The sequence below is a fragment of the Schistocerca cancellata genome, chromosome 5, assembly GCF_023864275.1.
Source record: "Schistocerca cancellata isolate TAMUIC-IGC-003103 chromosome 5, iqSchCanc2.1, whole genome shotgun sequence".
Classification (NCBI taxonomy): domain Eukaryota; kingdom Metazoa; phylum Arthropoda; class Insecta; order Orthoptera; family Acrididae; genus Schistocerca; species Schistocerca cancellata.
Genome location: NC_064630.1, coordinates 384,694,725 through 384,713,604, shown reverse-complemented (window position 1 = coordinate 384,713,604; position 18,880 = coordinate 384,694,725). Strand labels below are relative to the sequence as shown.

General features: G+C 41.3%; 1 protein-coding gene across 2 annotated transcripts in view; it reads right to left on the bottom strand.

Moving 5' to 3' along the window:
- Positions 1–18,132: 18,132 nt before the first annotated feature.
- Positions 18,133–18,880, bottom strand: part of LOC126187983 (arginine--tRNA ligase, cytoplasmic) — a 152,024-nt gene continuing 151,276 nt past the window's right edge. For both annotated transcript variants that reach the window (XM_049929387.1, XM_049929386.1), the window contains exon 14: positions 18,133–18,279. In XM_049929387.1, coding sequence (XP_049785344.1) covers positions 18,170–18,279 — 110 coding nt within the window. In that variant the 3' untranslated portion in view covers positions 18,133–18,169. The remainder of the gene's footprint in view (positions 18,280–18,880) is intronic.

Below are 18,880 nucleotides of genomic sequence, written 5' to 3'. Positions count from 1 at the left end.
GCTCTGCAGATTTTAAATAGTGTGATAATAACACTAAGAAAATTTTAACTGTATTCCGGAAACCCGACATAGCAACTGAATGGATTCGTACGTCCAATCTCTAAGATGTTGCATTACTATTCCCTATAAGCGAGGAATGGAACTTACAGGTTTGCTTAACTAATCGAACTTTTAACCCGTTCGTTCAAATTGCCATGTTGTTAATTAAGATCATCACTCCCTTTTCCCGCTGAAGGTAAATATAGAACACGTGTTGACGTTATAAAGCACATGAAAAATAATGCAGTGTATATTAACCATCGATGTTATCAACCATTTCGATACTCACTGCTTTACCAGCACACAGTTTTCGTTGCTTTTTCGGGCAGTGAGTTTCTTGACGCTTATCGGTTGTAGTGTTAATCGTGAACGAATTGAAACTGACTAGGCGAATGAAAATCTGGTCGCAAGACCATCACAAACATATATGTAGATTATATTTAAAAAGTTTTATCTTCTGCATATACACCACTGTTGAGGTGGAAGGAATGATCTCTGAGACTGCTGCATCATTTGTGAGTTAAAACTATATTCACACTCTTGTAACTCGCCTCTGTACTTTTCGCTCAAGCTCCAAAACGTTATAAGAGATAACCTGCAAGGATCTGTATCAAATCAAATTACCGAAATTCAGAGCAGTGTATGAAATAGGCTTTTAATGTGTAGTTGATAACTTCTCGTACCCGTGGTGTGAAAATGCTATGGACAAAACGTGCAGTGGTCGGGCATGCAAACATCTGACGTTAATGGTTAACGTTACCATTGACTTTCAATAAAATCAAAATGAGAAAGACAACCAAATTTTCAAGAAATGACTATGCCAGTCACGTCAAGCTACAAGTAAAGTGTGAAAATTAAATTAAGACCACAATCATTCTCTAGTAATCTCCTCCTCATTTGCAAAAAAAGCAGTTACTCTAAATATGATTTGAGAATAAGGAAAACAGTGCTTAAGCAAGGCTGTTGCCATAGTTGAAAACTGATAACCGAATTCGAACAACAATCAGGACTACACCGGCCGCAAAATAAAACAGCATTTTCAATGTAAAAGCCGGGCGCGGTGGTCTAGCAGTTCTATGCGCTCAGTCCGGAACCGCGCGACTGCTACGGTCGCAGGTTCGAATCCTGCCTCGGGCATGGATGTGTGTGATGTCCTTAGGTTAGTTAGGTTTAAGTAGTTCTAAGTTCTAGGGGACTGATGACCACAGATGTTAAGTCCCATAGACGTCAGAGCCATTTGAACCATTTTTTTCTATGTAAAAAATAAAGACATCGTCAGGAGTTGGTGGTAAAACACCAAAGCAAAGGAGGCAACTTATTCCAAATATTTGTGCGTTTGGTACATGATGGCTCGAATCCGCATGTGTTAATCATACAACAATTAAATGGACGTACAGTAACATTTAAAGCACAGTATCAGTGTTGTTGGTGGTGTCTTAGCACTTAGTTTCAAGACTGAAATTTTCACTCTGGGGCGGAGTGTACTCTGGTTTGAAACTTCCTGGCGGATTAAAACTGTGTGCCGGACCGAAACTCGAACTCGGGACCTTTGCCTTTCGTGGGCCAGTGCTCTACTAACTGAGCTACCCAAGCACGACTCACGACCAGTCCTCACAATTGTATTTCCACCAGTATCTCGTCTCCTACCTTCCAAACTTCACAGAAGTTCTCCTGCGAAACTTGCAGGACTAGCCCTACTGGAAGAAAGGATATTGCTGAGACATGGCTTAGCCACAGCCTGGGGGATGTTTCCAGACTGAAAATTTCACTCTGTACGTTTCGCAGTACAACTTCTGTGAAGTTTGGAAGGTAGGAGACGAGGTACTGATGGAACTATAAGTGTGAGGACAGGTCGGGAGTCGTGCTTCGATAGCTCAGTGGGTAGAGCACTTTCCAGTGAAAGACAAAGATCTCGAGTTCGAGTTCTTGTCTGGCACACACAGTTTTAATCCGTCAAGAAGTTTCAAATCAGAGCACACTACGCTGCAGAGTGAAAATTTCATTCTGGAAACATCCCCCAGGCTGTGGTTAAGCCATGTCTCCGCAATATCCTTTCTTCCAGTAGTGCTAGTCCTGCAAGTTTCTCAGGAGAACTGTGTAGTTTGGAAGGTATGATGAGGTATTGGCGGAACTAAAATTGTGAGGACGGGTGGTGAGTCGTGCTTGGGTAGCTCAGTTGGTAGATCACTTGCCCGCGAAAGGCAAAGAACCCGAGTTCGAGTCTCGGTCCGGCACACAGTTTTAATCCGCCAAGAATTTTCTAATTACTGATTTGCAAGTCTGGTAGTCATTGTTATATCACTATGAAAAAAAATGTGTTCTCTTACGTGACACAACATATTTGCTTTAAACAGGTTCACTGGTATGGGCTGATTACTAAACATTTCACGCGCCACCACTGGAAAATCATCTTGTGTCTTAAGAAATCAATATCTTGCCCTGTCTGTATTGACTTCAGAGTATTGAAACGGTGAATATGTGTTATAGTTCAGCTCCAGGTAAATGAGACTCTTAGATTATCGCGCCAAGATTGGGTAACATTTTTTTCCTCCCTACGAAATTAATTTCTTCTGCAGCAACACAACATTCTGCACAGTAACCCTGCAGCTGGTCAACAGCTGACAGGACGCAAAGGCCGTACTATGGACACAAAGTACAACTGTTTTAGAATCCTCCATCAAAAGCTCGTCATGCATTTATAAGTCCAGTTCTGTTGTCATGGAGTTGCTCTTCCAAAAGCCGCAAGTCGTACTGTGAAAGACGTTATTGTCTTCAAAATAAGATGAAAGTTGGCATTTCATTATGAATGCCATCACATTGTCCAATATCAAGATTATAGATAAGCCTGCACTATTTTTTCACGCACCCCTAGTTCAAGATACACATAGGTCGGTCGACTTCGGCCCATTAATGTTTTGTTCAAATGGCTCTGAGCACTATGGGACTCAACTGCTGAGGTCATTAGTCCCCTAGAACTTAGAACTAGTTAAACCTAACTAACCTAAGGACAGCACAAACATCCATGCCTGAGGCAGGATTCGAACCTGCGACCATAGCGGTCTTGCGGTTCCAGACTGCAGCGCCTTTAACCGCCAGCAATGGCGACCTTACACGGCTTGTTCCTTCCGAACAGCCTGTCCCCCCCCCCCCCCCCAACCTCTCCTCAGCTGTCAATGCGGTAATACTCGTTTGGCGGGACGTGTTTCTTTTTCTCCACCCCACCTCTTTGAATTGGTGCAAAACATGAACAAATTATAGCTCCAAGCGTGACCGGTGTCCCTTTTTTGTAAATTTGTATAAGCCTACTGTGTGTTAATTTTAGTTAGTCTGATACGTTACCAGGAAACAGTCATTTTTTAACTACGTAGTGATTGGTCAATTTCACTGAGTATCATTTTCAGAGCGACATAGGACATATGAATATCTCAGATCACTGATGGTTTGTAAATATTTACAACTTTCACAATGTTATTTAGGTGCACTTGCTATGTAATTTTACATACTACATTTGTTTCTAGGTATTCTCATTTCAGGCACTCCATCTGCAGTGTTTTTCCTCATGAAATGGCGATTAAAATTGTTCGGACATGGATATGACAAAAATGTTTTTATTTTTATTTTTTGGAACAGGTCCCATGCTGCTTTGTTAGAATTGTGAATTTTTTCAGTGAATCTAAACATGTTTTCCTTCTTTGGTTAATGTGCTTTCTTTTGGGTTGTAGATAATTACAATAAAGTGGATCCTTAGTATCTTTATGTGATTATTCAGTATCCAAACAATGCATTTTATGTTAGCCAGTCTAGTAGTGCACCACAACTTTTCCTTAATTGTTTCCTGTATCCCTTTTGATTTACCAGTATGTTTTTTCGTAGGTTTCAGTAAAAACATTTCATCAAATTTGACTAAGGTGCTCGAATATGCAACTGACTTCATCACTTGGTGCCATATCTTCACACGTTTGTTGCCTTGCCATTGTGTAGTAGGTAAAACAGCTTTGAAAGCACCTAAAAACATCTTTATGACCTCATTACTAGGAATATTATTTGAATGTCAGATAAAATATGTTGTTTACTCCAAAGGTAAGCTTTCCAACTGTTTAATCAAGTTTTCAGAATTGTTATTTGGTCATGTTTCTATTTGGTAGCTGAAAAGTAACCTGTTCTAGATGAATATCCACACAAGTTCTGTAAATCCACTTTTGTCGCACTGAGCCATCTCCTAAAACACACACACACACACAAGTACAGCTGCAATACTCTGCTTCTATTTCAGCAAACCAGTGTTTACACATAGACAATACAAGTAGATCTAGAGTCACTTCCTCTGTAAATAATAACAAGGCATCATGTTTTTCACGAGATACTGTACACATTATAACTATGGCTTCACGTTTTCAGAGGTGTCCATTCCTTTTCTAGAGGAATATTCATTATCTCCAACTTTCATGTAAGAGTTTATCACATCAAACAGGCTCTGGAACAAAAAACACCATACAATATTCTTGTGTCATATAGTGGTGCCCACTGTTTTTCTTTCAGGCTGAAATCAACATTAATTTTAATGATATGAATAGTATCGTTGGGAACTCCATGATAATAAACACTATCGCTGGCAGGTGCAAGTCATCTCTGACAGACAATTCAGCTTATAGCGTCAATCATTGTAGACATAGCTCTGTTGTGTTGACTTTGATACAAGACGGTGGGCACTTATTCAGATACAAGTTGTGTTATTGTACATTTCACACCCCATATATAATAGAATGCTGCACTGGTGACTTACGAAAATTCACTCGCAAACCAGGCTACTTTTTAGCCACAACCATCTGACCAGTCAGATTTACATTTGCTCACTTTGGCCAAGGTGTCATCAGTGTCACATAAATTCATTCGCTCTGGGCTTCACGCAGCCAGTTTTTGACCCACGTACTGTGCATGAAGTCATGCCACACAGGAAGCCAAACTGTACAGTTGTCCTTCCTCTATGGATGTCACTGTGGCAACCTACTGGACTGGGTCTCCTCTTCACATGCCACCTTTTCTGCTGGATAAATCAAGCCAATGGTTCATCATAATGGAAATCAGTTTTTCTTTGAGTTGGATCATCAGTGACAGCATTAAGTTCATCACACGGCTTAGTCACTTGAGTGAACATGCAGACACGATCAGCAATATCATCCTCACCCTATCCTTAGACAATAAATACGAGGCTGCTGAAACAGTACTCCTCCGCTGCCTCTCCCACTCCCTGGAAGAAGTTGCACCACATATCTATAATCCGTTCATCATAAGAATAAACCTGATGTAAACAAACACAAACGCGATGATTGGTCAGAAGCCATAGCATATACGTACACTGGTGGTGTTACGCCCTTGGAAGTAGGTCCTACTTATGTATTAGATATCTTATTACTAAGTTACGTTAAATGAAACGTTAAGATATTCAAATGTATTAACAGCAATCAACGTTTTTCTTAATCACGTTTTGGCTACGTAGTTTTTACTTCAAAACTTGTGTACAGTCACAGCCTCTGCAGCGTTGTGCTCTGATTGTCGCGCTGTTAAGGCGCAGTATGAAAATGGCTGAGGCTGTTTTCTGTTCCGTAATGAAATATGCGCGTGGAACACGGTTAAAAAGTGCCGAGAAATAGGCTGTTCTTAATGTTTTTCATTAAACGTGTGGCGCAGTCGGTAGCGTAATGGAACCTGCAGGCATGGAAATAAGTATTCATACAGTAGGTGGTGACAAACGACGATGGTGTGTTGAGATAGTAAATCACCCACAGTGCCGATACGAATAAGTACGATGATGCAGCGTCAGATAACCATGTTGATAATGAAGCTTCCTGTACGCCATGAATCTATTCTGGGAAAATAAAATATGTTACACTTCGCACGGTCTACGACAGGGCAAAATGTATTCATACAGCGGACTACTTTCAACCAAACAAACGGCTGACGCAGCTCCGGAGTGCATGAGACACTTGGGTATTCGTGTGGCGGCCGAGAAGCAACAGAACGTCGGACGTTGGTAGGCCTACCGTGGAACAGCAGAATGGGCCGCAAGGGGAAGGAAACGACCATTGAGGAACGAAACATCGGCCCAATTTCTTCAACACAAGTAGTATGCCGAAATTGCGAACATCGGAGGATGAAGCCGAGCGACAGTGCAATCTATCATTAAGCGATATAAGGACAGACATGCAGTAATAAACAGTGAACGATACGGTCGTCCACAGAAGCTTACAAAAAGAAGGACCAGAATGCTACTAACAGTTAGAATCATCAAGAAAAACCCGAAAACGACAGCGTCGGCACTATCCGCATATGTGCATGACCACCTCCGAAAGGGCATAACTCCAAGGGCACTTCGCACCATTCTCAATCGTTCGGGCTACAGAGCCAGGGTCCCGAGAGGAAATCTCTAGATCAGCAAAAAGAACAGGAAGTGGCGGATGGAATTCACGAAACAGCATGTATCCAAGACAGCAGACTTCTGGGATACTGTATTGTTTAGTTATGGAATCAAAATTAATATCGTGCACAATGATGGTAGGATCTTGGTCTGGAGAAGACCGAATACAGACCTCGACAGAAACAACATTCAACCCACGGTGAAGCACGGAGGTGGTGGAGTGATGGTATGGGGCTGTATGTCAACCTCCGGTGTCGGAAAATTAGCGTTTGTGGAAAGTACCGTGGAAAGATTTGTGTATATGAACATTCTCAAACAGAACTTACAACAGAGTGTTGACGCCTTGGGTCTTCCTAGAAATTATTACTTCCAACAGGACAATGATCCCGAACATATGGCGCAAATTGCCCGGCTGTACTCTACAACACTCCACACACTCTTAGAACACCAGCTCAGAGTCCGGACCTGAATCCCATCGACCACTTATGGAGTGAGCTGGAAACACGAATGAGAAAACACGACATCCGTAGTAAGGGCTCTTTGTAAGAGGCTCTCCTTCGAGAATGGGAAGGTATCACGTCGGAAACTACAAGAAAATTGGTCCATTCCATGCCACGGAGGTTGCGAGCAGTAATACATCGGAAGGGTATGCATACGAATTATTAAATATGTTCTAGCTTTGTTAGAAGTGTCATTTTCTGTTGGTGTATGAATACTTAATTCCCAGCGCAGTAAAGAACTTGGCAGACGTTTTTGTATTTTGTTTGTGAAGGCTTGTGGTTGTTGGGGTGTTTAAGGGGGACTAAACAGCTAAGGTCATCAGTCCCGAAGGCTTGTTCATTCTCGTTCTATATACCAGCATAGCTGCAATGGCGACTGGCCAATGTGTATAGTGCATACTTGTTTCCATTACTGTATACGGTTATTCGTACGTTGGTTCAAATATAATTTTTTTCCTCTTTCAATTTGAAATACCTACATCTCATAATTATAAAACTCTTATCATTTTTCTGAATAATGCACGTCTTCTTGTTTCTAATAACATATTGGACGCGAAATTCTTGCTTCCATTTCAAATACAAATTCTTAATTATCGATGTTTTATGAAAGACAGTTCATAAAACTTGCTTAAAACAAGAAAACATAACAATTTAATTTTTTAGGCAAAAATGAAAAACCAAATCATCTTCATTTGGACTACCGTATGTCCATGGGTTTATACCACAGAGGTAGATAAGAATCGTTGAAAAATGAAAAACAATCATGATTATAAAGAATCCGCCTCGACTGCAAATAGAAACCGGATGTTGACCTAGGTTTCGGCGCGGATAACCACGCCTTCTTCGGAACACACTAAAACTACAAACTGTCTAAAGAGATTCTTTATAATCATTAAATTATTCACGATTGCTGACGCACTACAATGTTTAAAGTTCTCAAAAACAATCATTTTCACAGCATCGAGTACATCATAGAAATGCTGCAGTTTTGCATTTGCTACTGTACCATTACAATATGGACCCAACAGAACTGATCTGGAGCCAGGCTGCGGGATTTGGCCCGGGAAGTAACAAGACTTACGCTGCCAGATGTACTGGGACTAACGCACGCAGCCTTTTCACACGTCACTGCCGAACGCTGGCGGGATATAAAACGGCTCGTCATAAAATAAGAGAAAATGCTGCGCTTGGTTGGTGGCTTCGTGGATTCTGTCGTTGATAGGCTCAGTATCAGCGTAGCAGGTGACACTTCTAGAACCGAAATATATTTCTCGGATTCGGATAAGGAAGGAGGTAAGAGATTGCCAGACGACTGACTAAGTAATACCCTCAGTGACTTCAAGTTTAACTATATGGTGAAATCCTTCAATACTCTCTTACGTTACACACAGCTTATGAAGAAAAATTACAATGTGGTTAAGTCAGGAATTTTCCTCATTCTTGTTTTTCATTACAATAGTACGTTAGCTAAAAAGGATAACGTGTTGAGGGTTTCGTCTAGTCGTCTTAGGAGCGTATTGTGGTAGATTTGCAGTGTATTATTTCATTCCGCTTAAAAATTAAATGACATTCGAAGCTGTATGGCTCGTCTCTTTTTACATGTGAACTGCAGCTGACCACGTCACTGCAGGCTAGCTGTACCAGCTGACCGGCCAGTGCTGTCCAAGTTAAATGCGCCGGTAAAGCTGTTGTCCCGTATTATGTGGGATGTACGTAATGCACAACACAAAACGTACCAGTATTATCGTACTTGACAATACTCGAGACAGCTTGGCTGCAGTCCCAACTGGAACGGAAATCCAATGAAGTTCCAGCAAATGCGGAAGAATACGTAGTGCAATGTTTGCATCAGGTTTATTTTTATGATGCACGGATTATACAATGAATAATTAAGGAACATGACTCTGCCATAACTATGGCATCAGTTACGCACTCTAATAAGTTTGCACCTCATGCCTAACCAAAGGTTATGGATGGTGCGAGCGTCAATCTTCCACTACAGTTCAACTGGCTAAGGTTGCCCACGAACAAGAGATACTAAATGCATGCCACATTCAACATCAATAGCATATTAACAATACAGACAGCGAGGGTTTCGGCTGTGACTTCCAACCAAAGTTGGAGTGCAACCAACCTCCCACTTGCCTCAAGCCGAGCTGATCTCGCCCATACCCCTGACGACACCGCCACTTGCCAGAGTGATGACTACATGCCGTCACAACAAACCCTACTCCCTTGCCAACCACACCTGCGCACACCTGCCGGTACAACACACGTTTCGGTGACTCTACTTGCAACTGTCATGCGCCATGCAACTTTCCAAAACTTAATGCATGGTTTGCAGGAGGCGCACCAAACTGTGCAAGATGTCTGAGCTGCCAAGACACATTGAACGACGATGCAGGCTCTCTCCCACCTCGCTCTCCTTATGCCAACGGGCTCTTCATTCTTGACCGCATCAGTGATCAATGCTTCCTTTACGACTCCAGCATGGAATCGGTTATTTGCCAACCTCTTCTCCCTCTTCGATGCCTGCCTGCTCAATTGTCCGATTTCACGCAGAAAATGGCTCGATAATATGAGTCTATGGAACCTGATGACATTTTCATCTGGACATTCATGTTAGCACATGACAGTGAGCCAGTGACGACTTTCTTCAAAACTTTGACTTGGTTCCCAAACTGTGCGTGCAGTGGTGTTTTAACTCACACTGTTAGTGGCCACTTGTGACATGTCTCTCTGGACTGACGTGACCGTGAAGCTCTTTCGCCATCTGCAGCTATATCTACGGCATCTTCACCATCTGAAGGTCAGTACCACACTTTTCACTCACATTTCTGATACGCCTTTGTGCTCTTCCTCACAACAGCTGTTTGTGCAGTGTGCCATTAAAAACCGAATGGTTCATAAGACCAACACTAAAAACAGCCCTCCAGTATGTTGCAGACAGCATAGACTATCGCCGGATACACTCACGGTTGCTAAGGCAGCGGTCACTGGACTTCTACAGGCTGGGATCATGCAGCCCTTTGACAGTTCCTGGGAGTCAACCATCAAATTAGTTCCAAAGAAAGACAGGTCTGTCAGGCTGCGTGATGATTACAGGGTTCTCAATGTTCGTACTATAATTGACAACAACCCAGGGCTTTACTCATTATCTGGCGAGTGCCTTTGTGTTTAGTGTCATTGACTGCAAAGAAGCATACAGCAAATCCCTTGGCGTCACAACAATATCCACAAAACGGCCTTTTGGGGTGATGAGTTTGTGTTGATGTCACACAGACCGCTAAACCTGGCAACGCTTTATTGACAGCATAATATTCAAGTTAAAGTTCTGTTCTTCTTATCTCAATGATATTCTTATTTTCTCACAGGATGAAAATTCCCATAACATGCATATCACTCAAGTTATTGACACACTTTTTGTAAACCCCCGTCGCCAGTTTTGTAAAGGCCTCCTCACTACTGCTGTGGAAGCCGAGTTGCCAATATTGTCAGGGTAGGCTAAGTTCGCGAAACGGCTTCGGGTGCAGTACACCACTAAGACAATTTCTCCCTGTCACTATTACACAGCTATGTCCCAGTGTCAGGTAACAGGGTAAGAGACGGAAGGTTCTACAACACTTCAACAAATCAGTAACTAAGTCGCACAAAAGAGTTACAAAGGTTTACTTATAATTGTGACTTGTTGAATAAGAAATCTGCAACACTGCATGCTATATAACACAATAAAGGCCCTTTGTTTACGACGACTGTCTGCTCACTTCTAATGGTTCAGTAAACGGCGTTCCCTGTCTAAGGTCAGCCCTGAACGATGATCTATAACCAAGTGGGCGAGAGCTGCTCTTCTATCTTCCGAGTATGCTTTTGTCCTTTGTCGTCCGGTCACTGGCGGATTGTACTCGGCCGGCAACTGGCCGAGGCGAGGTCGATATCTTCATCCTTAGCGCCGCCCACGGCACTGGCGGAACTCGCGCAAGCGGTGAACCTCTATGGCTATGGCACTGGCACCAGCTCAAATCTTTGTGCCTTTGCCCTGGCTGTGTCTTGTTAAGACGACAAAGCAACTCTCTCCGGCAGCGAAACTGTTATCAAAAAAGAATAATGCCTACCCTGACAAAAAGAAGTCTGTTCCCACGGCCACATAGTAAACATTTCCTGCATCTGCCCTACCCCTCATCACATGCATGCAAGTGCCTGGGCAGTAGAACTATCATGTGTATGCCAATGTTTAGGCATGGTTAATTTTTACTGCCAGCACCTTCTGCAGGCAGCTTCTCTTGAGGCAACATTCAAGTGCTCAGCAGCAAAAACACTACAGGAGACAAACCCACGTGATCTTCAGAGATGCAATCCGCTTCCTAACATGTTAACGAACAGTCTTCTGCGAGACACTATTTTGCTGCACCCCGTCACTGACGTCCAGTTCACAAAGCAGCGGATGTGAACAACTGTGTTATTGGCACTGTCCTACAGCAAGAAGTGGGGAGTGTTCAACAGCCACTCCACTTTTTCTCGTGCAAGCTCCCACCTTTGCAATGCAAGTGGTCAGAGTATGATTGAGAGCTACTAGCAGTTACGAAGCAGTAAGTTACTTCTAGCAAGACACCAAGGTGGCATCCTCTGATTATTCACATGGACCACTGACTGCTTGCAGATTCATCTAAAACTCTTCCAAGGACACTTGCCCCTGACAGTTTTGGCAGTTGGATTACATCGCACAGTTTACTACCAATGTCCGCAGTATGAAAGGTGTAGAAAATGTCTTGGCAGATTACTTCTCGTGCACCAACATCATGTCATCCCACTTTTACTATAAGACCAGCAGTTACAGGCTTGTCTTCCTGATTCCTCCACGAAGATCTTGACAGAACTTCAGCCCATTCTGGTGTGATCTGTCTGATCCTCTGAGACATCTCACAAAAACAGACATACCCCTTATTCCTCAACCATATCGACACGTCATCTTCAATCCGTTACATAACTTGGAACACGCTAGTGTCTGTTCAATTACAAACCCGGTGATGGACCATTCTGTATGGCCTAATGTGGGGGGAGTGTAAGCTCTAGACATGGGCATTCTTTCCATGCTAAAGGTGCTAGGTATCATGCCGTGCTGAACTGCACCTAGGTTGCTTTGAAATATCATAAGGGCATGCGCACTGACCCACTTCCAATCTCTGACAACTATCAGTACAGCCTGTCTGTGATGAACTGCGTCACTCGATGGGTAGAAGTTGTACTGCTTAAGGATATTAAAGCTGAATCCACTGTCACACATGGACTTCGTGCTTTGAAAGTCTGATGTCCATAATGACTGATCTAGGTCAGCAGTCTCAATTGGCTCTTTTCCTAGAGCTGTACAACATGGTTGGCACCTGTCGATTTAGAATGAGTGTACCACCCAGAGCAACAGGTTCGTTGAATTGCACCTTGAATGTAGCTCTCATGTGACATGGTGGACTCTCGATAGATACTCTACCACGGTTACTCCTGGAAATGTGTATGGCCCACAAACGTGACCCTGGAGCTTCACCAACTGAAATTTTGTTGGTGAAGTGCTCAACTTGCTCACTGACTGTGTAACTGTTGGTTACACCTCCCAACCTGGTCTTAAGAGTTGAATGCCACATTCACATACCTTCCCCTCTTCCTCTCTCTGCACCTAAGATATTATTCCACAAGACTCTAAAAACTGCGTGTTTGTTACGTTATGCGATGACACAATTTGACCAGCTTTCCAACCCCCATATTCGGGTCCCCACAGGTACTTCAATCGGACGGCCATGCCTTTGACATACTATTATTTGGGAAACCAGTAACAGTGTCCGTCAATCACCTTAAGCCAGAATGGGCTCTGCAAGATGCTTTACCATGCAATGACCGCTTCCAACAGCCCCCAACTACTCCATCAGATGACACCCCACCTGAGAAGTGCCCCTGGGCTTCTGAGCTGCACATTGATGTAACAAATTTCTTCTGGAAGTCCTTAACATCAAGTTGCTCGACAACAACTTCCTCCTTAAGGGTCAGCATTCATACCAAAGATGGCTCTATCGCCTGTCATTTCAAGAGAACCTTTAAGATACTGCTCAACATCGATATCGCAGCTCTCACCTCCTGCTTCTCCACCAATAGTTTTCTCACCATCACGGCTCTCAACCTGCCTGCTTTGGATAACACACCTTCACCGACACCCTCTGCCCCCATGAGCTTTCTGCCCTCCCCCCAAACACAACAACTGCTGCACCACACAATGCCTTTATGACTATCACCTGTACACAATGCGATAAACACCGCATCCTCTCACTGGCTCTGCCACAGATGACAACTCACCATCAGATCCACAGCGCACCATGATGACTTCACCACCTCCATGTTTTCTTGTCATCTTCTGCACTCCGCGCATGTCCTCTCACAGTGCCTGCACTATCACTACCAGAAAAGGGGGGGGGGGGGGGAGTGAGTTGTGGGACCTCCGTGACAATAAAGAGTATCGCTGGTGGCCGGATTAGAACACATACGTGAGTGATATCTGAAAGACAGTTTGGGCAATCCCTTCAAGCAGTGAGGACGTAGATCTATTGTACCGACTTTGATATGATACAGTGTGCACGTATTCAGATACGGGTTGCATTCTTTTACGTTCCACACCCCATCTACAGTAGAGCACAAGTCCTTTTGTTTCCAGCTTTTCAACTGTAATGATAGAGTGGAACATAAACCTCTTTTGTATTGTAAGAAATTAGTTTTCAGTTGTTACCTCCTGCCAGACTGTATTGCTGCTTTCTGGGGTTTTCACCCATCAGCTTGTTAATGCTATCAATACAGCAGGACTGATTTTAAATGGTACGAGTAGAAAAATTTTCCTCTGCCCCTTTTATCCTTGTAGTCATAGTATCCTTATGTTCTTACAATGAAATTTTCATTTATATACAACATAATTTTCAGAAGAGACTAATAAGATTAAATATTTATTTACTTTAAATCTGATAAGGTCCCCAATTTCTTACTTTTTGTTGTGTGTTTTACACAAATCATTTGTACCAATACCCAGAAAGATCATTCCATGTCAGGTGCCCTAAATTTAACCCTCTACAATTTCGATGAAATTTTTACAGAATGTATGTATGGGTCTTACATGAAGTCATATCAAATTACAGTGTGATAAGTAGTATGGTGAGGCACTAGCCACACTTGTAAGGGCCAGGTATTTCATATTGTGAAAGATCTGAATAAATCACAAAGTTTGCTTTACTGAGACTAATGATCCAACGGAATTCCCATACAAAGGCGACACCAAGCAGAAAACAGTCATCAGAAATGCCAGAAGACAGCAAGAAATTGGCTTGCAGAAATATCATACCTTCTGGATGTCATCTGGCTGACTAAGTGAGAAATATTCCAGATATGAACTATTCTTATAGTGTAAAGCATAGCTAATGCTTCCTTTTCTATTTGCCAATAATTTCTCTGGGCTATTGTCAAATAGTTCTTAAAATGAGACTGGTTGCTCCAAGACATCTGAACTTCTGAGTGGAAAAAACTGCACCTAAGCTTTAATGGGATTTATCAGCTACTACTATCAACATCTTTCCTGGTGTGTATGTGCTGAAGCATAGTGCCAGTCTTATACATTTCAGCATTTGGAACACTTATTTGCACATATTGGAACGAATTTCCACATAGATTGCTGCTGTGCTCTGGTCAAGATCATGGCTGGGTCCCAGTCATTGCTTAACTGAAAGCTGCAGTCATTATTTATTAGTTCATCAGTGCCATCGTAATCCATTGCATGTCTGTGGGAGGTGCAGCGTTCTGCTACAGCAGACTTTGTCGGTTGTTTGCTGCCCCTGATGCTTATATGCTCACTGCACCTCTCTTGTACCATGCGGATAGTCTGGCAAGGTATATGGTAAACTCCCGATTTCCAGAGTCCCAGGTCATCCTTGACTGATCCCAACAAGGCTGGTAAGTAAAACATGCACTTCATGTTATGTTTCCATACTATTCTGATATGGTGTGTTTCTGATGTAGGATAAATGCTGTCATAACAGATTTCTCTTCATCTACAGCAGGCTGTGGTCTTGGCTTCTTTGGTCTTAAGACATGTTGTATATGATGGCTTTTGTAACTGTTCATATGGAACACGATCTTTAGGTGCTGCAGTTCGTCTGCTGGACTTTCATGTTCCAAGATTTCATGTGTTGTGTGCACTAGTGTGCTTAGGACGCTTTTCCATTGTTAAGAGGCATGACAGCTGGAGGTATGCAACTAGAATAGCTGTACGTGTCAGTTTCTAGCTGTTGCAGAAATCTTGTGTGTGATGTCACCCATGTACATATCAAAAAACGTATAAAGACCTGCAGGCTGCCAACTCGCAGGGCTGCTTCTTCAGATGTCCCAATAAACACATTGACCACCCTATTAATAGTATGTCTGTTTGTTCACAGTAATTTTCATCAAATAGAATTAGATCGATGTAACTACAAATTCAGACAGTTTGTAACATTCCCTGGCAACAGTCACACTATTAATAAACTAAAATTTAATTGTACTATATACGCCGCTATGAAGCAATTTGTATATACTGTAATTATTTAACAAAAAATATTATTTAATTTTGTGTAAAGGACATTCGTTATTATTGTAATATTTTCTGTAGTAATATTCTCGATGTATTTATAATTGTAATATTTCTATACTCATAATGTAATTGTGAAATGTGTCAATATCTGCGATAACAAAAATGTAAAATTCAGCCACAGAGGAAAATAATGCTGTAAGATTACAAAGAGATGTTAATGGTCAGCAGTAGTATAAAAAGCACCACGTAGTGTGTATTCTTTGTCGTCTTCCTGGAGAGCTGAAAGTGGGAGGAACCTGTGACGTATCATTTTATGAATGGGTAGACTTCTGTCTGTATCTAGATTTAGCCGCCATTAGAGGAGAAATTACAAACTAATGTAAGTTGAATTATTGCTGTGGTCTAAATACATTATAATTTAACAAAAGTGTGTATTATTAATGTAAATCAGCTTGCCCATGTCATCTATAATATTTCTTTAAAGAATTTTCAGCATTTTTAGCGGTGTTGCTGGGCTGTGCCGCGACCGAACGATTTGCAGCGGCGGCACATTTAAAAAATTGTTCCGCTAAGAAAAATTAACCAAACCCGTAAATCGGGAGCAGATAAAAATTAGCAGTGAATTAAGAAAATGTTTTTCTTTTACAGCGATCCTGAGACTGACGGAATTTATTACTAGTTTCACATTTGTGCATTCATAGGCGGATAGTTCACGTTGAAATTTAACCATTTTGGTTCTTTCAAATAACTTAAATGTGTAGTGAAGTGTGTTTTATCAATGATAATTAAAATTCGGCTTGGCAATATTTAACCATTTTCTGCTAATAGAGACAGTCTTGTGTTCCATAGCTAACGCCGGGAAAGAATTCAGTAAATATTAAAAAAAAAAAAAAAAAAACACTGCATTTAGAAAATGTGTGCCACACCCGAATTATGTAAAGGATTTAATTCTCAACTAAATATTCTTAATCAGTTAATATGAATTCACGTAATTTTAAATGTACTTAATTCTGTGTAAATGAATTTTTATTACCGCACGTAAGTAAGAGGTTCTACAACAAAGTTCGTACGTACAGAAGGAAAGAAAGGCAAATTAACTAAAAACAATTTTTTTTAAAAAAAAGGTAACTGATTATGATCATTCTTTAATTGTAGTTTCATTAAAAGTTTCATTAGTGCTGGCCCAAACTTTTCTCCTATGAGGCTTAGGGAGTCTCTCGGACATACCCTTGTAGAGAGAGATACAACACTGAAAGTCATCATGAAGTCCTCTTGGCCCAGTCAAAAGTTCTAGAGATCCTGGATGATACGGGATGAATTCCGTATGTGGTACCAGCATTTGCCCACAAAAAGTGCTAATTCGTAAACTAGGGCACCAATGTTGCTAAAAATTGGGCAGAGTGGACATTAGGTAGTCCATAAAGTCTACATGGCATAGCTGGTTGTGGAAAAAGTCTCTTCAGCGTCTTCTTATCTGGAAATGTATTATAGAGAAGCTCAATGATCTTCCTCTTCACTCAGCTGGTATGATAATTTTCATTTTTCCTGAAGTCACCATCACCTAATAGGTTGTATATTTTTTGCTTATATATTTGATGTAGTAACAGGACCATGCAGTTCTCTTTGTCAGCTGGTACGCAAGAACAACCTGTCCTACGATGTCCAGTAGAAAAATTGTTGGTCATTAGGAATGCCTGAAGACAGCAAAAAGTCGGCTTGCCGAAAAATCACGCCTTCTGGACAATGCCACCCAGTACAATACATCATATCTATTTATATGGCACAAATTACACCTGTTCATCGAACACAAGCTGTTTGACTAACTGTTCACCCCAAAAATGAATGCATCTGAGAAAGGTGTTGAAAGGCCACAACATTGGGCCCTATTTCTCAGTTCTTACAACAATATGTTTTATTTTAAAGCAACAGAAAAGCACACAAATGTGAATATGTTATTTCAGCTTCACATGGGTCAAAATCCAGCATTTAATACGGATGACAAAGCCCGTTTAAAATTAGACCTGGCCTTGCAGGGAAAAGTAAATAGTTTTTCAGTTATGGTACATAACATTGTCGAAGTGATGAGCATGACAGTTTTGCCACAGTAGCAACGTTCTTACAGATTCACCTGAGAGAAACCCAGCAGCAGAACGCAATTACACAGTTTCTTAATCTATTAACCTGAAGTTCTTGGAGTTAATGGTGGTAGAGGAACTATCAAATTTCCCATGCAGCCTCGCAAAGTATTGTTTTTAAGGGTTGGAGAGCAGAATGAAATTTCAGTTATGAACAATTCTGTACCTCTAATCATAGCAGACTATCAACTACCTAACCCCAGGGCCAGAGGGAACATCCAAAGGCATAAACAGACCATATGCACTCATAATAATGGACAGATACAAACCATTTGGAATGGCCAGTTATATGGCAATATCTCCACAGCCATTAACTGTACTAGTTACAGAAACTAACTTAATTTTTCAGATGCGTTTCTGGTTACAAGCACAGTTATGCCACTTTTTTTACTCAATGTCTTGTGCACAATTCATTTATGGTTACTAACACTGGAGATGGTAGCCACAAGACAAAACAACACAAATAAATTATTTATTTTTCTTGTTTTAAGCACTACATTCGTGAAACAGTTTTGATTCCAAGCAGATAAAAACACTTCTCCATAACGAGAGCAACAGCTTCACACAGCAGCAATCTTCCCATATTTATTGCTTTGATCTCACCTGGAACAAACACTTTATGTTAGTATGCAATAAACTTTGCTTTCTACTTCTAATTTATTTTAAAATTGTATAGTATACATATATCACATTGAAAAAAAGGATAACATCAAAGGCAAACCCCACAATTTATTTAACTACCTATTATAACACTACATTTTATTGCTTAAGCTCCCCCTCACATACTCCCCTCCCCCATACGACTTTTCATAATGAAAAAGTTATTTTATTAATATCAAGCACAACTCCCTCTATTGGTTCATCCTTATTGGCGCAACCTTCAAATGACTTGACGATGGACAGCAATGTACACAGCAGTGGGATACAAATATTTCCATTGTAACAACATACCGTAAATTTGAAAAGTGAAGTTCAGACTTATTTCTGTCAGTTTGTTACAAGTTGTTATAACGTCAAAAAATACAAAATACACGGCAAAATTTAAGTTAAATGCGTTATTTTACACCAATCGAAATGGAGTGAAAGCTGCTGGAAGATATTTCTCCATAGATCCTAATTCAATATGGTACTGGCAGAGACAAAAACATGAACTCATGGCTACAAAGGGAAGCTCCAAATCTTTCCGTGGGCCTGAAAACAGTGA